Here is a 23,632-nt window from a genome sequence, read left to right on the forward strand (position 1 = left end):
GATGTTGTGCCATCAGAACAGAAAGCACAGTGAAATATGGCTTTGAAGTTAACGCCCTTTGCATAGGTTGCTCTAGAGTGCAAAAACCCTCAGCCAGTGTCCTGGTGTGTCACGTCCCCAGCTCCTGCTGTGCCCTTGAGAGAGACACTCACTTTGCTTGCTTGTAATTAAAGTGTTTTTCATGAAGTGGAGCGGCATGAGAGCGAGCGTTTGCTCGGAGGGATTGTGGTGTCACGGCTCAAGGAGACACAGCGCTCCGAGCCGTGGGTCGGCCTGGCGTCCCGCGCTCCTGGGGATGCTGTGAGCACAGCCGGCATTCCCCACCGCAGCGTCAGGCAGGATGCGTTAGTCACCGGATCGCAGTATGGCCTGGGTTGGAGGGGGCCTCAAAGATCGTTTAGTCCCGCACCCTGCTGTGCGGGGCGGCCGTGCCTGGGCACAGCGGGCAGGGCGCTGGTGGTGTAGTGCAATGCCGTGTTGTGCCGGCCCCCCCGGCCGGGGCCGGAACCTTCGGAGCGCGGCGCTGCGTTCCGGGGGAAGAAGCCACGCGCGGACCCCGGCGCCGCCATCATGGCGGCCTGAGGCGCTGCGGGCACGGCGCCGGGAGCCGCGGGGCGGGAGGCGGGCGGAGGAGCGGCGGGGCGAGGTAAGGCGAGGCCGGGGGAGCGAGCCGAGGAGCCGCTCTCCCTCCCGGCCGGCCCGCTGCCCATGGAGCCCTTCCTCGCTTCCCTCAGCGTGAGCGGGGCGGTGGGAGTGCGGTCTGCTGCAGGAGGGCGCGGCGTGCGCCGGGGAAGGCCGAGCGGGGCGGGCTGCTGCCCGGTGCTCTCAGCCTACCGGTATCCTGGCGGGAGGAATAGGGCGGGAGTCCCGGTGGCACGGCTCTGTGTGGCTGTAGTAGCGCTGGAATGTGAACTCGGGGAGAGAGGGAAAGGATTGGCATTTGTTTCCCGTATGCCACGTCTCTTTTGTAGCCCTGTGTTGGCTATCGGGGAGGGAGGCGAGGGAACCATGAGCTCTGCCTTCCGCTGCCAGCGCTGCTCCGGGCAGTGGGAAGTGTCAGCCTCTGTGCCTGCCCCTTATCCGGGAGCTGGGGTGCCCGGGGGAACTGCGAGTCAGGTGGAGTGGGACTGCATGCATTGCAGACGTTTCTCGGGTTGGGACAGCATAAATTATTCAGGGGATGGAGCACCTTTTTCCCCCGTGAGGACAGGCTGAGATCTTGGGCCAGGCATCCTGAAGGAGGGAAGGCTCTGGGTACCCAAACAGGGGCTGTAGGAAGGAAGGGATTGGACTCATCAGCAGCACCCTTTGTGATAGGTCAGGGGGAAACTTTTTCAAACTAAAAGAGGGGAGATTCAGATTGGATATAAGGTAACAGCTTTTCATGATAAAGGTAGTGAGATGGTGGCACAGGTTGCACAGAGGTGGTGGTGCCCTGTTGCTGGAAACACCCAAGGTCAGGCTGGATGGGGCTCTGAGCACCTGATGGAGCTGTAGGTGTCCCTGTTCAGTGCAGGGAGTTGGGACAGATGGCCTTTAAAGGGGCTCTTCCAAATCAAGTGGTTCTATGAATAAAATGGGGCTTAGTGTATTTCCAGAGGCTGAGTGATGAATGAAACTGCATTGCCTGCCATGCAAAGACCCGTGTCACCCTGCGCTCTGTCTGAGGCAGCCACGTGCTAGGGCTCCTACCCAAGATACTGGTTCTCCAGTATCTGATTTCTTCATCTGAGTGAGGGTTTCCTATACCTGAGAGTCATCTTACATCAGTATAACACGAAGGACACCCCTCCCCCTGCTAAATTCTTTGGTGACTGAGTAATATGCTTTAGAATTTTCTTTTCTTAGTTGTTTGTAAAAATGTCTTTTTGTTTCACTTTGTTTACAAATAGTGTTTTATAAAAACAGCATGCTGGTGCTGGGAGACAACATGCACACCGTAAACATCAGGCAGCAGCAAAAGACAAAGCCTTCTCTTTGCAAGGACTTAAATAGAGCCTTTGTAGAAAGGATATTTCTGTTGCTGGAGCTTTACCGTTAACCCAAAACATTTTCACTGTGTAATGGAGGCTGTGTACAGGCCACAGTTATTTTCTCCTTTCAGGCATAAGAAAGCAATGAATGTTATGTACTCACTCTTTGTATGTGATGATGTCAAAGGTGCATTATGCAGGCCTCAAGGTGGCTGAATTCTTCCAAATGAATTTAGTCAGCTGCTGTTTTGCAGCTCTGTAATGAGTTTTGGGAAAGGGGAAGCCCTAGCTACCCTGTGGTGGGCATTATGATGTCATCCTTGATAATATATGGTAACACCTCTGCAGTTATCTTTAATTTGACAGCATCAGTAGGTGGAAAAATCTGAAAAGAGCATTAAGTGCAAACTCCTTTCCTACTAGCAGGAGTGGATTCTTGAGAGAACTGACCAGTCTGCAGAAATCTTGCTTAGATATTGTCTGAATTGTGTTTGCTTTCCAGATAAATTGGAATTTGAGCCTGCAGGGTCCCTCTGAATGCCAGATGGAAGCAGTTTCAGCTCACGCTGAAAGATTACTGCTTCTCTCTCATAGTTGGACAGAATTTAGCAGAGAGGAATGTATAAATTAATACCATATCCTTCTATTGACAGATTGAAAAACTTAGAATGGCTGGAGAGCAGAAACCATCCAGCAATCTTCTAGAGCAGTTTATTTTACTAGCCAAAGGTACAAGTGGCTCAGCTCTGACTGCTCTGATAAACCAAGTGCTGGAGGCTCCTGGGGTTTATGTCTTCGGAGAGCTGTTGGAGTTAACAAATGTGCAAGAGGTAAGAAACAAGTTTCTATCCTAATGCCCCTCTGCACTCCAAATATGAGGGGTCCCCTGTAGTTTCCTGTGCAGAAGAGGCCTGGCATGGCTCACCTCGTTTCTGAGATGTTTGTGTATGAAACTGGCACTGTTTTTGCCTGTATCTATTCAAACGTGGAGAAGTTGCCTACCAGTGTCATGTTGACTGTTATATTCCATGGGATTTCTTCTTTCTTCCCATCCAGCTTGCTGAAGGGTCTAATGCTGCTTATTTCCAGTTGCTGAACCTGTTTGCGTATGGAACGTACCCAGACTACGTAGGTAAGAGAGCTCTGCCTGTTTGCACATGGCAAGGCTGGGTTGCCCATTAGCATTGTCGTGGGCAGTTCTTTGCTTTTTGTGCTACCTGGTGTAGCGTGGCTTGGTGAAAGTGTCTGAGCACACCTTTTGCTTGGGAGAATTTTGTAGGGGATCACTGGGTCATATGCACTTTTTAGTTACTAAAGAGAAGTAGAAAGGCCATAACCAGATGAGAAGTTCTGGTATTTTCCTGTTTTGGCTTGGTCTGCAGCACTGGATTCAGCTGATCTGTAGCAATATTCATTGTTCATAGATCACTTATGTCTGCAGTGTGCTATTTCATACATCTGTTTTGAAATTTGTATGACACTGGTTATGGAAGTTTCGGGAACTTTGTAAGAATTGTTCTGCATTATTTATCATTTTAAGCCATAAAAGTTTTTATAACCTTTTATTGTGACAGCATTGCTGAAACAAAATGAAATGTTTCTTTGCTAGGATAGAAGTTGTAATAATGACCCTACACATCTTCAGAAGGGCTACATGTGAATCATCCTTTTATCTGTTCAGATGTGCTTCATCTCTCACGCTCATGCTTCGGTTCTTCTACTATTTAGTTCTTCATTGGTGGGTGGCAGCTGAATCCAGGCTATTACAGACTGTGACAAATGATTCTGTCATAGTGCTGGCTGTCACTGCGGTGGGTGGGCATCCAGTTCCTGTAAGGAGAAGTTGCATTGGGAAATGCAGTGGCTGGAAATTCTGGTGGCTGTGGAGCAACGTGAGCCTCGTGGATGTTGTGACCAAGAAGAGGATGTGTTTGCTATGTGTGGGTCTTGCATCCCAGCACGCAATAGCACAGCTTTTTTTCAAGAGAGGAAAAAGGGGAGCATCAGTCAAAACATGGATCTTTGAATGAGATGGGATGGCTGAGGGAGCTTGAGCACACCAAAACACCGATTTTTGTTAAAGCAGGTGTTTTAAAGATTTGATTTGGAAAGCTGTCAGTTTCCTTTCTGCTTTTAAATATTCATAAAGCGTCTGGATACAGAATGGTAACAGTGAGGCTGTGTAAGTGTGTGGATTCAAAGTTTCTCCTCCTGTCCTCACTCTGGTACTTTATACTCTCAACTGGAAATTATGTAGCCCTTCAGAGAGAAAACCAACTGTATTTTACAAGGGGATCAGCAAAGGAGGTTTAAATTTGACAGCCCATTAATGAAACAAAAATGACTTAGTGATGGTAACCAACTAGTGTGGCAGGACATTAGTGTGTAGGTGCGAATTATGATCTGATTCCAAAACCAGAATTACTAAAGAAACAGAGAAGAATGGAATTGTGAGCTTGCTTTTTAAGTTTTCCTCTCACCTCTGCTTTTCCAGCACCCATAGTAGCTAGAGTTTCCTTTCAGAATTCAGCATAGTTTAACTGGCCGGTGGTTCTGCGACATGAATTGTGTTGTTTGTGTAGGAAAGCTCTGAATCTTATCTTTTTTAACATTAACAGCAAACAAAGGTAACCTGCCTGAATTAACAGCAACTCAGAAAAACAAGCTGAAACACTTGACAATAGTAAGCCTGGCTTCTAGAATGAAGGTAAAGTACACTGAATAACAGCAGACTTTTATTTGTGTGAAACTTGAATCAGTTCTTCGCTTTGGAGTTGTATTAAAGTGCTGCAACTTGGAAAGAAGCTGTAATGTGTGATGTTCCCATGGTGCATTTGGGACATTAACTTAACGGTCTTCTGGGATGAGGTGTGGAAGTGTCAGAACAGCCATACAGTTGGATTTGTAAGGGCTGGGGAACTTTGTGTGGCTTCTTTCACTGCTGGAAATGGGGAATCATCCTTTAAAGGACAGACTCTTTGTTCTGGAGGAATCTAATAGACACTCTTAATTTCTTCTCCAGTCCCATTACCTTTTTTTCTCCGGAAGGCACTATGCCAAAACTTCAGTAATTACCCAAGCTGTGTTGGAATATTAAATAGCATAGTAGCAGGCTTTTGTTTTGTCCCTGTTGTACTTTCAGACTGAAGTGTAGGTTGCCATAAACGTTTGGGCTTTGACCTTCTGCCAACACTATTTCTGTTCGTTCTGGTTAGGACTGTTAACTTATTCTTGGACTTGCTGGTTTCAGTGCATTCCCTACTCCGTATTGCTGAAGGACCTGGATATGAGGAATCTGAGGGAGCTGGAAGATCTGATTATAGAAGCGGTTTATACAGATATTATCCAGGGGAAGTTGGATCAACGAAACCAGATGCTAGAGGTGGATTTTTGTATTGGCAGAGATATTCAGAAGAAGGACATCAGTAACATTGTGAAAACACTCCAGGAATGGTGAGGCAGTCTCTCCAACTCACTTGTTTCTTGTGCATAGTTTGTCCTGTTTTTTCTCTTTAGTGAGAAGTTGCAAGTGCTGTCTCAATTTCAACTTGTTCCATCAATCAGGAATCTTATGCTGCAAGTAGACACTTAAAGGAAGAGTCTGTTGAGCAATTTTTCCATGATCCCGTCTGTGTTTCAATTTGTGTTACGTATCAAGCCGATCTGTACTAGATCTTGAGATTCTGGTCTCACCAAAATTATACATGGCAGAACCCTAGGGAGGAGTCAAGGGCTTTTTCTAACACTTGTGCCAAACCACGGTCACTCTATCAGGGTCTGGCCCACTCCCCTTTCTGCTGTTACACTCAACAACAAAAGCAGAACTGCCTGTTAGTTTTCAGCCATCTGTGCTGTGCTGAGACCCATATGGGGAAATTCCAGAGAATCACAGTTCTTAGGACAGATGTCTCTTCAAGTCTGAAGTTTTGTATGTTTGCCTTCTCTTTGCTCTTGCAAATGCAGGCTGTGTGCAACCGCTGTGTTTGGGGCTGTGGTACTGTCTTTGTGTACCTGTGCTGAGAAGCTGCTTCTCACTTTTTGTCAGATTCCCATCCCACCCAATGACATCTCCATGTAGGCAGTGGAGGCTGTGGCAGGTTCTGAGCTGGCTTGGAATCCCTGCCTACTTGTTACAGTAATGGGTGCCTGGAAAGTGATTAAACTGCTGTGGTAGAAGCAGGGCTGTTAATTTTCTCTTTTCTACTCCAAGTGCCCCAGTCCCATCCCAGCAGGAGGGCTCTGGCAGCATCCAGGACCTTACAGCATTGTTTGGAAGTTACTAGTGAACCCATTGCCAATTTCTTTTCTGTCCTCTCCAGTTATGAGCTCTGCATTGGAGGAACAGTTTTGTCTTTTGAACACTTGTCAGGCAAGGGAATTCTCTCAATTCTCCTGTGTTTACTTTTAAAATTATAGTATTTTACATCCTATTTTAAGCAGTTATTCTGATTGAGAGGGCAATTGGTGGTGCAGTGATCCTGCATTTATTTGTGACGGGCAGGTAAGAGTAACACAGGCTAGCTAAAAACTGCTGTGAAATCCGTCAAGTAATGAGCAGGGCTTTTTCTTGCTGGCTTTCCTGGAGCTAGTCTTTTAGCAGGAAGTCTGAATTTAATCTTAATCTCTCAATTGAGAGCCTAACTTTTCAGATGGCATGAGCGAGCATTGCTGCTCCAGAGAGGAGCTCCTAAATACTCTTGGAATTGTTTGTGTTTTGCAGGTGTGATGGTTGTGAAGCAGTTCTTTTAGGGATTGAGCAGCAAGTACTTAGAGCCAACCAATACAAAGAGAACCATCACCGAACTCAACAGCAGGTAGAGATGGAGGTGGGTGCAGATTCATTTCAGACTGCTCAGTGCTTTTTGATTGAATGCCACTGTTGACTGGGTAGTCTGGTAACACCTGGCTAGAGCTTATAGCTCCTTTATGCTAGCAGTTGTGCACATCAGATGTACTGTTCTGGGGTAGGAAAAACACAAAGCTTTTTCCTTGTATAATAACACCACAATGACCTACATCAAATTTGCCCACTCTAAGTGGGTTGGAACTTTTCTATATGAAAATGGGCCAGATGGGTGCAGTGCTTGTAGTTCCCTCAACTGATTGATTAGGGAAAGAGCGCTTGCGACAAAGAGCTTGGATATAGTTCTGTTTCTTTTGTGTAAGGAAGGAAAAGCTCACTTTTCTTCTCAATCTGTGAATGTAGGGTAAAACAAGCCAATAAAAACCAAAAATCTCTCGAGACTCATTGCTCTTGCATAAAAGGGCTCTTGAGCAGTGCGGGCTGGGCGCAATCCTGCTGTAGGCTGTATTCACTGCTAAGTCCATAGGTGGCAGCACAAGCACAGTGTCAGCCCTGGCTGATGTGTATTTACTAGTGAGATCAAATCTTGGCTAATACAGCTGTAAAGGTGAAAATGGTCCTCCCGAGACACTTGCTGAGGGTTTATTTCTTGCAGAGTGCTGCATCTCTGCAGGTTTACGTTTGCTTTCCGAAGCAGTTCATGCTTGGCAGCTTGATTGGCATCTGTAGTGCCTTTGGTTTGCCAGATGCCTTTAACCTGGAGTTGGTGTACCTGACCCCTAGAGTTGTTTTGGCCTGTTTTTCTTTTTTCTTGTTTTTCTTTTCTGTTTTTAGTGTTTGCTGATTGTAATACTGGTGAGCCCTGCAGAGACTAGGTACATTGTCTGGTGCTTTGTCTCTCCTTTTCAGCCAGAGTAGCAGGAGCTCTGCTGCTCCTTCCCACAGACCAGTTCCTGTTCCCACTTCTAGCAAATACCCATGACCCAGCCAGACAGGCCAAGTGACATTTTCCCTTTTTGTTTTTGAGTGCTGTTGGAAGCCTGAGTTTGTTTCTCTCTGACTTCTTTGTCCCTGCTGCTTCTGGCTGGCTTCATGGTTAGTTGGCTGCCTTCTGCACCAGGGCAGTAGTAGCTCCCTTCAGCCCACCAGGAAGATGGTATATATATATATATTGTATTTTTGTCTCTTAAAATAAGTAGGTAATCTCTAGTTTTTTCCAGTCTGAGTCCAGAGTATGGACTATTGGAATGCTGGCTTTAAGTGAGCACAAAATGTTGCCCCTTAAAACTCAAATGCAGAGTCAGTTTCTCGTGGGAAAGGTTTTGATAGCCTCCACTCTGTACTCCAAGGGTTTTTCAACATGTTTATGAACAGAGTTTCTAACGCAACCAGAGAAGGAAGCAGGTGCTGATTCACTGTCTCTTCTTGGCCAGGTCACAAACATAAAGAAAACATTAAAAGCTACAGCCTCGTCGTCGGCACAGGAGATGGAACAGCAGCTGGTAGAGCGAGAGTGCCCTCCACACACAGAACAAAGGCAGCCCACCAAGAAGATGTCCAAAGTTAAAGGGCTGGTCTCCAGCCGTCACTAGAACATACCATCTGAATGTCATTCAGCTAGGAGTGACAGCAGGAGGAGCAAAAAAGGACCTGTGTCTCCTTTTCCAGTGGGTCCTGGGCCAGTTCTTTCCAGGCTGGCAAATAAAAGCCCTGTTTGAATGCAGCACCTGGCAAAGTTACACTGTGCAGCCCCTGTTCGTTATGAGGGTGTCTCTGTTTTGGTCCTTTAAAGAGGGACTTCTGAAGAGAGGGACTAGCACAACGGGGCAGTAAAAGAACCTGTGGACAGTTTTGCTCCCTCTCAGCCAGTCCCATTGGTGCTTAACCTTTAGGAAGCTGCTGTACTAAATCAGATCCTGGGAGAACTTCTGTATCCAGAGTGAATCCCAGGGTTGAAGTGTAGCTACCAAAGCCAGGCTGGGAGCGAGGAAGCCATCAACACAGATCTTTTCATTCCCAGAGGGAGTGCAGAAACGTTTCTAGGCCAGGAACTGCTTTACACGGAAGTCTCCAGCCTTTCCACTACCTCTGCCTGTTTGGAACTGGGGTGAAATTCATGCTACCTCGCTCTGTGAGGATGAGATTCAGTGCTGGGCTGTTTACTTAACTGTCTGTTTACTGCCCTTACTAAGCCCTTCAGTCTCTCACAGATTTAACGCACTGGTCTGCATCTCTGAGGCATCAGTACAGTACAGAGGAAGCAGGCTGCTCTTCCAAGCCATCCTTCTTACAGATGGTTAGGGACACTAGAAACAGTGTTCTTTTGGAATGTGATGTGACCTCCCAGAGCTGCTTGTGAGTTGTTCCCTCGTTGATACCTCCAAAGGGTTATGCATTTGCTCTTCCTTGGGTGCTAGTGACAGTGGTCTGCGTGGGAGAAGAGCCCCTTGAGCATCGTGGCAGGCTGGTGGCCCAGGACCCACTGGCAGGGGTCGCAGCAGTATCCCCTTGCTGAACCAATGGACTTGACTAGTCTTTCTGAATTTTGAATACTTTCAGGTTGTATTTTCTTTTTTTTTTTTTTTTTTTTTTTGTACATTGTTGTGATGCATTTCAGCCTTTGTTTTGTGGTTTTTTTATTTGTTACAGACTAACTTCAGGTGATTTGCACCTGATTTGGTGAGAAGTGGGTTGTTTTTTTTTTTAAGGAGGAGGATGGGGTTGGCAGTGAAACAGCAATTCACAGAAAAAAGAGCACATTTTAGAAAAAATTAAAAATGCTGATTTAATGTCAGAGTTCAGAGTCTTGGCTTTGAGGCTGCTTTAGCACTTGTTCACATGAGCATTTACTTGATTCCTGACGTTGCGTTATCAGAAGGTCTGACTAATCTCCCTGACGCATCTGGGAAACAGAGAATTACTGTTCCTGTTTTGTCAGTAGTTCGTCTTAATCCAAGTTTGCCTGGAAGGATCTGTGGCAAAGCCAGTAACTGAGCCCAGAGTCCTCAGCCTACACACCGTTGCTGCCTGATAGTGGGAGGTTTGAAGTTTTGCTCCATCTTTGGCAGTTGGGTTCCTTTCTCTGGGTCTCACAAACTGAAGTGTCTTACTTCAGTCAGTGGTGTAAAAAGAAGGGTTTTCCAGGAGCGGGAAGGGGGACTGTTCCAGCAGAGGGCTGTGACAGTACTCCAGTCCTGCAGCCAGCCATCACCTGCAGTTACTTTGTGCAATGCACGTGCCTTCCACTAAATGTTGTGGAGTTCTTTGCCATCTGCATGTTCTCAGTCCTCGGCTCCAGGGCCCGCTGTGCACTTGTGAAAGGAAATTCTCTTATTCTCCTCCTGCAGTGCAGGCACACCAGCTTTCAGTCTAGAGAAGTGGATCTCAGTGCCTCCCACCCAGCTGCCTCTGGGTCGAGTCCCTCAGTTTCTGATTCATTGTCAGCTCTCTCCCTTGAAAATGCTAGCCAAAGAAGTTCCCATTGAAGATGTTAAATGTTGAGTGAGTAAGCCCAAAGCTTCATTTTATCAGCCTTCAATTTTATCTCAAGGGAACCCTTGCAGTGGCTGTTCTGGTTTCTGTACTGGCATCTCCCAGTGTTTAGCTGACAGCTTCAGGAGGTGTAGGTGGACTTTATGTACCCAAGCCTAACAGATGTGTGTGATGAAGAGGGGCTGAGTCTGATTCTGGCTTCCTGTGTGGGTGGCTGCAGGGTACTGGTCATCCAGCTCAGTTCAAGGGTTGGCTAGTGAGAGTTGTGTGGTCCTCAGTAAGCTGTTTTCTTTCCCTCCCATTTCTAATAGCAGTCCTGCAAAGATGCAAGGGGAATTCAGATATGTTTGGAAATCAGTTTAGCTCCTCAGCAAGCCTCAGTGCAGGGGAAATAGATCTGAATTTGGCATCCCTGATGTTTGTTCCCTGCCAGTTACTGAAGTCACGTTAGTTTGCTGAAAATTCTTCAGTGTGGTGGAAGTTCTTGAGTCCATTCTTATGTTTTTGCTGTTCTCAGGGCCCACTTGGGCTAAGGGTCCTATCTGCGCTTCCATACATGTTGCCTCTGATCAGCAAAAAAGTCAGGGAGGAAATAGCACTTTGAGTAAAGAGCTGTCCTGTGCTTGGTGGTGGGAGAGGGTGGCGAAGGGAGGGACACTGTGAAGAACTGAGCTGTTGGCGTGTTTGGCTTGTCCTGGTATGCCAGTGATGCACTTGATGCAGCAAAAAGAGAGGGGTGTCTTTGCAGCGAGCCCAGTCTGAGATGAGTCATTAACAAATGACATGCACAGAGTACCTGGGGGAGGCAGACAGCTCTGCAGCAGCTGGTTAATGAGTCTGGCTTGAACAGAAGAGTTAGAAACTATTCCAGGAATGAAGCAGAAGGCATAGTTGTCAACAGGGACGGATGCAGGAGGTGCTGTGCTTTTTGGGAAGGACAGCATAAAGATGGTGACTGCAGGGAGGGCAGCAACTTGGAGCAGAGTGGTCTGAATTATATCCCGATGGGGACTGAACTGTGGACAGTTTGGAGTGGGGAGTGTCTGGAGAGCTTAGTTGTGCTCTGAGGACAGGAGGCAGATGGAAGTAGAGGTGGTTTTGATGCAATCCCTGATGCACTGTGCATGCCTTTTGGAGGCAGCTCACACAGCTAGCGTGGGCGCTGCTGGACACTACACCCTGATGTGTGGAGAGCATCCTGACCTGCTTTGTTTTATGGCAGCCACGGGCTGCTCCAGCTGCAGCTCACTTCAAGATTGCAGCAGGACAGAGTTTGAGCTATTGAACTTCTGTTTGCCTCCTCCACCTAGAGAGAGACAAGTAGACAGAGCTGCTCTTAAAGGTTTTATTGTCTAGCTTCATGTTCTGCAGCTCTGCTTGTACTTGTGCTTGTTTAATATGGGACTGAGCACTGAGCTGGAAAATGGAAGAGAGGATCTCAGCTGATTGCAGTGCTGGTAGACTGCCCTAGCCCTAAAGCTGTGCCTCGTGCTAACAAATGTCCCTGCTGTTCCTGCTGTGGCTCAGTTGATAGCAGCTAACATCAGGCAATTCTGGAACGTGAGAAAGCAATGCTGATAGCAGTCTTTTTTAATTATTATTAAAACCAAGTTTGGGTTGAGCATCTATTGTTCTTTTGCCTTCCTCCCACCTCTTGAGATGAGTTTGCTGCTAGTTTAGGCTTCTGTTGAGAGCAGGAGGTTAAACTGGGAATGCTGTTGGACCTTCCCGTGTTCTGATTTGAGACCATACTGCCCTCAGTCTTTTGAGTGCAGTCAAAGCTGTTCAGAGAGACCTCTGATAAAATAAAAAATAAAGCCCACCTTCTGCTGGGATAAAACAGCAGAGTGTTTGCACTTGTAGGCTTGCTGGTGCTGAGGCTGTTACAAGATTTGCCATGGAGGGAAATATTATTATTGAGATGGGGAAATGGATAAATCGAAGAACCTGCTACATAAGTATACAGACCCAGCCAACCAGGCCTTCGCGTGCTCCTTCACGGAGCTTTCTGTTGTTTTTTCTTCACAAAGTCCTCCACAGTATCTGACCTAACTCATGGCAACCAAAAAGTGAAACCCTCAAGTTTATTTTTGTGTAATCAGAGGGAGAGTAACCCCGGGGGCATCATGAAAGGTAAATTAAAGTTGAGGGTGATCTCAGTTCCCACTCGTAACCTCAACCTTGTATGTTTGTTATGGAATTATAACCTGTCAGTCTGATTGAATTTCTCAGCAGAGATTTTTAGAAACATGTCATTGTTTCACTCTGCTCTGTGGCCGATGTCTCTCAGGGACTGCTGACATTTTGCTGATATTTCTTCAACTTTGGCCCTACCACAGAGGTAAGTGATTGAAGCTAGGGAGAGGTGTGCTGTAAAGAGAGTGTGTACTTACCCCCTTAGCCTGAGTGCCTGCAGCCTGCTTCTTAGTGGCCCTGTGGGGACAGCCCCATTGCCAAATAGTGGGCCAGACAGAGGGCTCGGCGGAGCAGCACTGTGCTCCCTGACTCCAGATGCACAGAAACGTGCTTCTTTTTCCTGTAGACCTCACAAAGTGCCCTGATGGTTTTGCTACAGGTTGCAGATTGTGAGCACGTGATAGCTGGGACTGTGGCTTTTTCTTGTCCAGAAAAGATAATAATTTGTGCCTGAAGTCTTCATTTGATCTAGTTTTAGTGAAAGGTGAGGCACCTTTCCACAGCTGCAGCTCTCCTATAGAAGCTTGTGAATCTCAGTATCACCCGGACATTTTTCAAACGCATCCATGGCACCTCTGCATTTTCACAAGAGCTGAGTGTGCTGGCTAAGTGAAGCCTTGCTCCTTCAGGGATCGGCCTTTTTGTGCTACTCTGACCATAGGTCCATATCTTCGTGGGTATGAAGTTTGGAAGTAGTGCTGTTTGACTCTCCAGACTCTTCCTGAAGATGCTGTTTATCTCACCAGCCCTGGTGTCTCAGTCCCTGCACAGTCATGATGCTGCCCTGTGCTGATGCAGTAAGGAACGTCTTGGTGTTTCATTGTCACCTTCGCAGCTGTTAGAGAGCACTGGTTCCTGCAGGACCGCCTGCCAGCTGCGATGCTGTTCATTTTACATCACCACCACAAGATGACACTTCTCCTTGCTGGCAGACAAGCCAGGTGGGTAGGCATTGCTCCTCTGAGCTGTTTTGCATTTAAGAAGGAAAAGTCTGTTCCCTGATTTAGCACAGAGAAAATCAAGGACACAGGACAGGTCTATGAAGCAAAGTGCAGAGCTGTGTCCCATTCCAGCTCTGCTACATCAGAAAGCAGCCCTGGGCAAATCAGCCCCTCAGCAGCTGCGTTTCCTTGGGTGGTTTCTCTAGTGTGTGCTGACTTTGTGACAGAAGTTCGTGAAGTGTTTTGCTCTCCTGGCTGGGCAGAGCTTAATTGCTGATATAATGGAAGAAGATGCAGAGCCTGTGTATGGGAGGGGGGGATCTCAAAGCTTCTTAAGCTTTTCTAGTAGTAGTCTTCTGTTTGGGTATTGTACCCTTCTTTTCCCCGATGCAAATAAGGTGCTCCACTGTGGGAATATTGGCCTGGAGTATTATGGGTAGTATGCCAGGTTAATTATGAAGGGGGCAGGAAAAATAGCCTATGCCGTTTTCAACAATATCAAAGGGATGCTACCTAATGATTTTCCCATTAGCTCTTTTCCCAGCCTGCCAGAGTCAGTGCAGAAATGTCATTTACAAAGGCAGTTTGCAACTCATTACCCTGGATTTTCACTGTAGTTCTGCTCCAGAGAGCGTGGGCTTTTGCTGTGTGCCCCAACCTAATGAATTGCCTGATTCACTTAGCACTGCCATCCCTTCTGACAAGGTTAGTTGCTGACTGACAGGAAGGGGCCTGGATTCAATTCCCTTTTTGTTTTCAATTCATGCTCGTGTCAAATGCAGGCTCCCTCTGGAAGCTGCCCTGTGATCCTTTCCCTTCTTTTTTCTTCATTCTGAGGGAAGCAGCCCATACTCAGAGAAGCCCAAGAGCAAATGGTGGGGAGAGGGGGGGCTGCAGTTTCCCTCAGCAATCCCTACTCAACGCCTCATGTCCCATGCCAGCTGGAAAATTCCATTGCTCCCCTGCTCTGTGGCTCTGGGCTTTTCTTTTCTCATCATTAGTTTGGGACTTGCTGTCACCTGAGCTGGGCTCTGTCACCCTTCAGCAATAAATACCTTGGAAAAGCTGTGTTAAGAGAAGAAATGTGTTGTGGCCTAGGAGAATAGAACAGATTCGCCACATGTGAGAGGGCAACTGTGTCCTGATTTCTGGGAGCTCCAAGGTCTGCCCTGACCTCTTTCCAAGACACTTGCACAACAGCCCTAGAAGGAACTTGTGTCCCTTTCCACCACCGAGCCATGTGCTTGTCCATGCTGTGTGTCTGTGGCTCATCTCATGCTAGGAGTAGCTTCTGAAGAGGTGAAATCAAGGCTGTTCCTCTGTGTTCCTCACAGAGCTCCCAGCTGAAAGCTGAATGGGGCTGCTGCTCGCTCTGCTGCTGGAGCTGGTGGTGTGCTGGTCCTGCGTGTGCCAGTGTGCCCTCAGTCTGGCAGGAGCCTGGGACTCCAGGCACCCTCGTTTCCAGGCGTGCAGGCACGTGTCCCCCTCTGCTAAATGCCATTCTCTGAGCTCACTTTTAAGAAGTCTGCTGCCACCCCCTGAGGCCACAGCTTGCATCCAGGGCAGCTCTTGCTGTTCAGTTATGCTGTGTGTGTGCTGAGATGTGGTGAAGAAATTTTCCAGTGCTGGCTGTGGATCCTTTTGATGGATGTCATGAGGATTTGACCTGGTTGGACCGCACGAGGGGCGGAAAAGTCAGATCCATTTGTTTCTGCCGCACGTGATGCCTTCTCCTATCTTAATTGGATTCCTGATTCCTCTCTTTCCTCCCGGCCTCATTTCTTACTGAGCCCCTGTCAGGCACCTAATTGTGGCCTTATCGGGTGCTCCCTGTGCTCTAAAGAGTCGTTTCCCTTGCATTCTGGCCTGTCTGCCAAGCCAGAGAGGTGCTCTGAATGCTGACCTCAGCTCTGCCCTTAGCACCATGTGGCACAACCAGGAATGAGTTGACCTGAAGGTTTTCCCAAGTGCTCTTTCACCCCCGAGTGCTGCCTTCTTTCTTCCACATCAGCTGGCATCCCCACATGGGCATGGAGTGCTGAGGGACTGGGTGACTTCTTTGGTCAGAGAGGAAGCAGCAAAGCAGGGAGACAAGCTGTTATGCCCTCCTTCAGCACGGGGAGCTCTCGCTGTTGGAGCTGCTCCTGCTAAACTGGTATCCTTCTGTCCTCCTCTTTGGGCTTGCTGTTTCCCAGGGGACAAAAGGGACCAGTGCTCTGAGGCTGTGCATTTCCCATTGGACTGCACTCTGCAAAGGAGAAACCTGAATCCTGACATCTCTGGGTTTGCCCTCAGCCTGAGCTCAGGCAGTGTACTCTGCTCAGGTCATCAGGGTTTGCAGAGAGAGCCAAAGCAGTTCCCTCCGCTGTGTGGGACAGGGCCTGTCAGACCTCTGGTAGATGGTTCTGTCCAGCTCTGAGCCTCACCTTCACATCAGCCTGGTGCTATTTGCACTGTGCTGAAGGAGTAGGAGCCAGTGGGACTGTCTCCTTACACCGCTGCTAGACCTGGTGTGTGTGTTCTGAGCTACAGGTGACTCCTTGCTCTCTGTCCCCTAGGTTTGCTGTGTGATGGACAGTCCCCTTTGATGGGCATCGCTTTAGAAGCACCTGGCACAGCTCCTCCTGTCCCGTGAAGGTGTGCAGAGCCAGTAAGGTGCACTTCACAGGCACAGGGTTTGCCTTACAGAGCCCTGAAGGCTGCTTTTCATCACACAGGGACATCTCTGGCAGGCTGAGCTGAACCTGGGCACAGAGCTCCCTCCCTCCCAGGGAACAGGTTTCGTTCCGCGTAGGCAATGTCTTACATGGTCCATGAGCTGCTGCTGTGGGCACCATGAGCCAGGTGCCAGCCTCTGAGTGGGGAGCTTTGCTTGGATGAGGCTGGCTGTGCAGCATGCACACTTCTAACATGATGGCTGAGCTGCTATGGGCCAGGATGAGTCCTGCTCCGCAAGCTCACATTCCCTCAGAGCTGGGGAGAGCATGGCTGGAGGTTTCTATGGTTTCCCGGTGGTTGCTAAGGGGAAGGATCTCTTTGCCTTTAGGTCTCAGTGACTCTTCACCCTGCCCTGTGTGCTGGGCTGCACGCTCACTGCTCTTTTCCTACAGCCTCTTTGGAGCGTGAGACCCAAGAGCCTCCGTGCAGGAGTTTGCCTCCTTGCTGTGCTCCCCACCCCCTCAGAGCACCGAATCGTTTTAACCACTTATTTCACACCCTTTACGTAGCAAGAAGCCGTGGCTGGGAATCCTTACCAGGCAGCTCCGGTGTATCTCGGCATATTTGCACACGCAGTCTGAGCACGGCAGAGCAGTGGGGTGGGGTCGGAGCTCCCCCCATCGGCCGCTCGCTCTCGGAGGCCTTTTCCGAAGCATCCCGACCGTTTCTTCTCTCGGCTCTGTTAAAATCGATCATTCCATCGGACGTGGGTTTGATAAATAAAGACATATTACCCAATGCCACACGGAAGGATTTTTTTTTCTTTCTTTTTAACCATTTTGTGAACTACTCAGGACAAAGAAATGTTACAATGCTTGACTTTTCAATTTAGTTACATAAATAATTATTTTTTTATAAATATCTCTTTATAAACAATATATAAATAGCTTTACAACATAAATACATTTATGCATGACATGAATTTACAAACAGCAACGTTGTACGGCCGGCTTCATCAGTCTCTTGGAAAAGCACTGTCCCTTGTCTCGGTGAGTGTTTGTATATATAATATATATAAGATAGAGAGCGCTTCTTAAAAAAACAAAACAAAACCAAAACAGTTGGTGCCACGACTCCTCGTACCGAAAAGAAAAACACAGCCACATCTTTTGTCCGATCCGGGGTTGGGCTCTGCTCTTCCGGGCGGTGCCCGCGGGGCGGCCGTGCCCGGCGCGGGGGGAACAACGGAGCTGCTCCGGCGCTCTGCGGGGAACGAGGAGAGCTGTGAGCGCCCCACGTGCGTCCCCACCGCGGTGTCCCTGCGGGCACCGAGCTCGGGAGCTGTGCCGGTGCTACAGCGAGGGGAAATCGAGCCCTGCGCTTGCTGGGGTTGGGTGCTGGTGGAGCGGCTGAGGGACGCTTACTGCTCGTCCCGAGTCAGGCGAGGGCGGGGAGGGCCGCCGGCAGCTCGCAGCCTTCTCGTCCCGCCCGACGCTGCCCTCCGCGCTAAAGCTTTACGGGCACGGAGGGATCCGGGAGCCGAATCCGGACAGCGTTGGGATTCGGGGGATCCTTCACCCCAACCCGTGCCGAAGGTTCGTGGTCCCCGCGCCCGATAAGGACTCGGGGTGAAAGTTCTCATCGGAACTTAACGAGAGGCGGCGATGCCCCGGGGACGCCGAGGGCCCCGTGCTACGGGCGGGGACCAAGCCGGGACCGGGGCACAGCGGCGGCACCCTCGGTCCTCTTCCCCGCAAAGCAGCGGCGGCGGAGGAGCTGCCCCGTCCGCCAGTCCCCGGGCTGCTGGGCTCAGAGGATCCCATCGCGGCTCAGCGCACGGCCGCGATCAACCAGCGCAGCTCGACGGCGACCGGCGGGGGCGCGCCCCTCTCCCGCCCCCTGCACGTGCACGCGGACGGGCCGTGCCCTCGCAGCGCTCCCCCGGGGCGGCCCCGCGCGCACCGCCCCGCGCCCAGCACCGCCCTCGGGCCGCGCCGCGCCGCGCACTCACCGCCAGAGGTCCCTCAGCAGCCGAGGCCGCTCACGGCGCCGATGCGGTCCAGCTTGAGGCCGAAGCAGCCCTTCCCGAGCCCCTTCTTGTGCAGCCCCTTATGGCGGCGGCCCGACGGCTCCTGCAGCAGCCGCGCCCAACCCGCGCGGGACCGCGTCTCCGCCCGCGCCTCTCTCGCCTCCCGCGGTCCCGCGCCGCCGCCTCCGCCGCCTCCTGCGCGGCTCCGCTCCTTCTCCTTCTCCTTGTCCCGCTCCGCTCCCGTCGTCTCGGGCGGACCCGCCGCCGCCGCCGCCGCCGCCGCCGCTGCCGCCGCTCCGCGGGACGCCTGCGGGGGGACGGGCGGTCATTGCGGGGCAGTCCGCGCGTCCCGGGCTCGGTGTCCCCACCCCGCGGCGGAGCATCCCCCGCTGCGCCGTCCCTCGCGCGGCCCCCGCTGGGACGCTGCGCCCCGGAGTGCGGTCAGCGCATCCCCAAACTGGGGTCGGAAAGCCCCCAAACTGGCATTGCCGCGCCCTCAAGTTGGAGTGACCGCGCCCCCAAACACGGGTCTCGATGCTCCCCCCTCCCCCCGTCTCCCACCAGCCCTCAGCCCCTTCACGTTTTGGGGGGGTCCCGCTCCCCAGCTGCAGAGTCACTGCCGCTGTGCTGATGCCGCTGTCCCCCCGCACTGCAAAGTGGGGGACGACCACTGCCTCCCCCCCCCCCCCCCCTTTCCTATGTCTGCTGCTCACACCTCGTTAACACTCTCTAGGCAGCCCCAGTTCCGCCTCCTCCTCACTGCCCCCACTGTCCCGTTTGCTGCTCACCCCCCTTTCTTCCCATCACGTCCCCACGTTGACACCCCCGCCCCATCCTCCCGCTGTCCCACCCCGGCTCCGTGTGCCACATCCATGCGGCACAGGTGTCGGTGGCCTCCGGAACATCCCTGCTCCATCCCCGAGGGACACCATGGGTCCCCCCCCCGGGCTCCGGCCTCACACCTACACCCGGGTCCGACTCCAGCACCGCGGGGTGAGGTGGGGACAGCTGCGTCCCCTCTGGCCGTGGTCCCGCAAGGAGAGGGCACGCAACGTCCCCTCCAACCACGCTTCTCCCCGACACGTGGGTCGGCGGTCTCCAACCACCCGAAAAACCCCATGGGAAGGAGGACCCCGCAGTTGCACCCCCTCACCCTAAAGACCCTTTTAGGGGCGCAGCATCGGGGCGGCGGCAGCCCTACCTTCTGCGGGAGCTGGGACGCCGGCTTCGCCTCCAGCCCGACGGAAAGCAGGGCGAGCAGCAGTCCTCCGGCCAGGACGGGTGAGATCTGCATCCTGCGGTGCAGCGGGAATGGGGCCGGGGGGGGCAGCGGGGAGCCCCGGGGCGAGGCCGGGACGGAGGAAGTCAAAGTTCAGCGCGGAGCCGCGAGGTCCCTCCTGCCGCCCGCGCAGTGCCGAGCCACTGAACTTGGGCTTTCTGCTTCATTCATTTTATAACCCAACCTGCTCGGTGATGTCATCTAAACAACCAGGTCCAGCCCGGCCTCCCACTGCACAATAGCAGGAATTTAAAGGGGGGGTCCCCTCTCCCCTGGCAGGAACAAATGACACATCAGCCCAAAGCAATGGGCTCATGGAGTTGGAGAGCCAAAGAGGAAAGTGAGGGGCATTTGGCCGAGCTCCTCCAGCCCCCCTCCCCCCCTCCCCAGGCTGTCTGTCGTCCCACGTCCCCCCGCCCCATAGCCCCTCTGCTGCACCTCCCATCCCCGCTGACCCCCAGGAGGGGCATGGGATGGCTGCTGCACTCTGCGAGGGGATCCTGGAGGGGGCTGAGTCCCAGAAGCAGAAATGAATGCAAAAAGCACTTTCCTCCCCACGCACCCCCCCCATACAGGCTTAAATCAGAATGAAACTCCCGGATCCCCGTTTGCCAGGAGAGGGGGACACTGCCTTGCCCGGTGGCGACATGGGGGCATGTGGGGACGGATGACAGTGGTGCTGTGTGCCGGCACACAGGTGGATGCTGCGGCTCAGAGCGGGGACCTGGTCCCGGTTCCTGTCCCTGTCCTCCCGCTGGGGGTCGGGATGCTGCCCTGACCCCGGGGTGTGTCACAGCTGCTGGTGGCTTCTGCAGAACACGGTCAGTGTCACCCGGCCCCTGCAGGGACAATCCCAGTGCAGTGCGGCAGTGAGCGCTCCCACCTTCTGCCGGGGCCGCGATGGAGGATGAGCCCTGAATGCTGATGGGCACGCAGCCGAGGGCAGGATTTAGGATTTGTGTCACCACCGCTGCTGCCATGCATGGTGCTGGAGCACCAACCCCATAACTGGCACCCTAAAGTGCAGGGATGCTCTTAGTGGTCCATAGGAGCAGGGAAAAGCTCCGGGCTCTCCACAGGTTGGTGCTTTCCCCATTCTCTGGGGCTCTCGGGAGCTCTGCTCTGCCTCCAGCAGGATCGGGGCTCTTTGGGGGGCTGCAGCTGCACTGCTGGGCACAGGCCACCTCGCAGGGAACCATCCCTTCAGCTCCACACAGCCAGGAGCTGGAAGGAGAAGGTCTCGGTGGTTTTTCCATTGCGCCTGCCAGGTGGAGACAACTTGGGCTTTTTGGAGCACGAAGTTGTGCTCGGGCACTCGTCTGCATGCAGGCAGATAAAGGCGATGGAGGCGGCGTTACAGCCGGCCCCGCACGCCAGGTGACCACACGCACAGGCGTGGGGCAAAGACGTCCCCTCTGCTTTCTGGGGCTCAGTGCTCAGCCCCAAGGGGAAGGAACCCCCCAAGGGATGAGGGGACTCAGCCCTGGGTCTCACCGCCGTGCCCTGCTGGGTTTCATGTTTGCTTTGTCCCAATGCTTGCAGCCCCGGTTCTGGGGACTGTGCTTTTAAAATCCAATTAGTGTTGTTATTCAAATCACCCTGCCTGCTCCTACAAAGCTTTGCCCTTAACTAAAACCAGACTGAATCTACTCGTGCTGCTTCACAGCAGCAAAAAGCCCTTGGGAGAGGGAAGAAGGGATGGAGAAGGGGTTAAAAGCAACAGAACCTTTTTGCTTTGTGGGATGGGGGCTTGGAAGCCTTTAACCCTTGGAGGGGTGTGCTGTGCCACTCTGTGGCTGAGACCGGGCAGAGCTCAGGGCATGGGTGGATGAATCCCCTGAAAACACAGGGCATGGCACTGTGCAGGGGTGGGAGGAGATGCGTCACTGTGTCACCGTGCGTGGTAACAGCACGATTGTTCCTGCAGGGGTGCTGCCTGATCACACAGGTGATTCCTGGGGGTCCTGTGTCCTCTAAGACCTCCTGGATCTCGTCAGAACTGAGGAGCCAGGTTTTGGGCACATCCTCCATCTCAGTGCTGATCTGAGGCTCGCTGCCCCTGTTTGGGTTTCTGCGGCTGCCATGGGCCAAGGAGCAGCTCCCACTGGAGGGAAGCTGTGCTCCTTGCATGAGAAAAGTGTGTCCACAATGGAGCAGGCAAATCGCCCTCTGGCAGTCCCAAATACCATTGCCCGGGAGCGAGCCGCGGGCCGGCGTCTGCAAGGAGACCGCTTTGGGGGCTTCGAGGTGACACAACAGCAAGTTTCATCAATTCACATTGTTTTACAAGATTTCGGCTCTGGCCCTAGGGCAGGATGGGCAGCCCCAGTGACACAAGGTGCAGCCGACCCACCTGGCTCCACATGACACAGCCCGGGGGGGCTGCAAGGGCAGATTTTGGGGAAACACCACCCCAGGGGTGTTGGGTGCTGACAGACTCCTGTCACAGGACTGTGGGCACCTCCTCACCCACTGGCCCGAGTTCTCTGTGCCTGAAGTGCTGATGGCAGCCCTCGTCCTGTTTGAACATCCCCGGTGTTTATTTTGGATGTTTCTGCTGAATGAGGTATTACAGGAAACGCTAAGTGGTTTTACATTTCCCCTGTCTCCTTTGGGTCTAGGAGAGGGCTTCGGTCCAGGACACACGCGTGTCCAACAGCCTCTCGTCCCCATCTGGGATTGGGATGGATGGGATGGGGACACACTGCCTGCCCGCAAGGTGCCAGAGGGAACATTCCAGTCCCCTCCCCAGCCCCCGGGACAGTGAGGGCATGGGGACAAAGGAAAACTCTAGGCAGAGAGCACTGGTTCTTTGCTGGTGTTGGAGGCAGAGTCCAACACCATTTGGGATTTGCCATGTCAAGGTACCTGGGATGCTCCAGCATCCTCCAGACTTCCTGGGTGTTTCTTTCCCAAGGGGATGGCTGTGCTCCAGGGCTGGAGTGGGAAGTTCTCAGACTTCTGTATAATATATAAAAAAAAAAAATTACAAGTTAGGCAATTAGGATGTGCTGAGAGCACACGCCATGAGTCTCCTAATGTGTCAGCTGTGGAGGATGTGAATTGCATCGCCTCCAGCTGCCAGCAGTGAACGTAGGAGCAGGTTGTTGGGATTTTCCAACCTACATGCCACATTATTCTTTGTCTTCCCTTTCCCAGACACCACTTTAAAATAAAAGGGGGCCTGGGAATGTTTCACCTGCATTAAGGCCCCAACATCAGCCCCATACCGGTGTTTTTGGTGCTGAATATAGCTTTGAGAAGAGCTGTTGGCCAAAGGATAGCCAGTGCTGGGTTGTCAGCACCACACTTGTACCAGAGAGAGGAATTGAGGCCACAGGGAACTGAGCCAGCATCCAGGGACCATCCAAAGACCATGGTGTGGACAGACACCCAGCTTGGTCCCAGTGTCCCTTGGTGCCACCCTGTATCCTCAAGGGCGAGTCAGTGCCATGTCCTGGTTGGTCGTGGCTTGGACACCTCCTGGTTCAGATGAAGCCCTGTGGCTCCAGCTGTTCTGAGAAGATTTCTGAGGAACTGCTGGAAAATCCCATTTGGCATCAGCCCAGGAGGCAAAACCATGAGTGCACCCCAGGCTGAGGTGGATGTGAGGGATGCACAGAGCCACGTCACTGCTGCTCTCATGGTTGCAGGGGTCAAAACCCTGGAAATGGCTCCACCTGGGGCTGTGGTCTTGCTGGAGCCAAATTTGGGCTTTCTGTCCTTATTTTGGCATGGGGCCTGGACGTCTCCCATGGGGTTGCTGGGGGCAGGAGCCAGTCCAGACCTGTGGACGTGCGGGGCTTCACAGCCCCGACCTCCTGCAGCCAGGCAGAACAATAATACAAGCTCACATGGACATAATGGCCAGGGCTTGCTTGAGATACAAAGGCACAGGGCTTTCACATGAGGTAATACTGATAAGTTACGCTCTCATTCACCACTCTGTCTGCCAGCCGGCAGTGGAGCTGCTGTTCCCTGCTTGCCTTTGCTGGGACGTGCCCGGCCGCCGTGCCCTGCTGCTGCCTGGTGGGAATGGGGCCGTGTCCTGCCTGCACCCCAGCACACCGGAACCCTGGGATTTATTGCCCAGAATTGCTCTGAGCATCCCTATCAGGCTTTGTCTTGCCTCTGGAATGGGTTCAGTCATCAGCAAGTGAGGATGATGCAGAGGACGGAGTTGGAAGCCATCCAGGAGGCAAAGCTCGAAGACCCCAACCCTGCTGCTTCAACCAGCATGTGGTTCTGGCTTTCCCTGCT

The 23,632-nt window shown here is 52.0% G+C and overlaps 2 protein-coding genes across 2 annotated transcripts; one reads left to right on the top strand and one right to left on the bottom strand.

Moving 5' to 3' along the window:
- The first annotated feature begins 571 nt into the window (after window positions 1-571).
- Window positions 572-9,571, top strand: COPS7B (COP9 signalosome subunit 7B). The gene is made up of 7 exons (XM_065748089.1): window positions 572-646; window positions 2,627-2,803; window positions 3,030-3,105; window positions 4,592-4,680; window positions 5,224-5,426; window positions 6,694-6,799; window positions 8,211-9,571. Exons 2-7 carry the CDS (start codon window positions 2,642-2,644, stop codon window positions 8,367-8,369), a joined length of 795 nt encoding a protein of 264 aa, XP_065604161.1. The 5' UTR covers window positions 572-646; window positions 2,627-2,641; the 3' UTR covers window positions 8,370-9,571.
- A 7,712-nt stretch (window positions 9,572-17,283) lies between these two features.
- NPPC (natriuretic peptide C) lies at window positions 17,284-19,485 on the bottom strand. Its single transcript, XM_065747989.1, has 3 exons — window positions 19,295-19,485; window positions 18,076-18,400; window positions 17,284-17,327 (listed from the first exon to the last, which is right to left on the bottom strand). The coding sequence occupies exons 1-2, from the start codon at window positions 19,385-19,387 to the stop codon at window positions 18,089-18,091; spliced, it is 405 nt and encodes a 134-aa protein (XP_065604061.1). The 5' UTR covers window positions 19,388-19,485; the 3' UTR covers window positions 17,284-17,327; window positions 18,076-18,088.
- Between the last annotated feature and the right edge of the window lie 4,147 nt (window positions 19,486-23,632).

This window comes from Cyrtonyx montezumae, unplaced genomic scaffold (genome assembly GCF_038088225.1).
Source record: "Cyrtonyx montezumae isolate F1298 unplaced genomic scaffold, pur_monq_1.0 scaffold_5, whole genome shotgun sequence".
Lineage (NCBI taxonomy): Eukaryota > Metazoa > Chordata > Aves > Galliformes > Odontophoridae > Cyrtonyx > Cyrtonyx montezumae.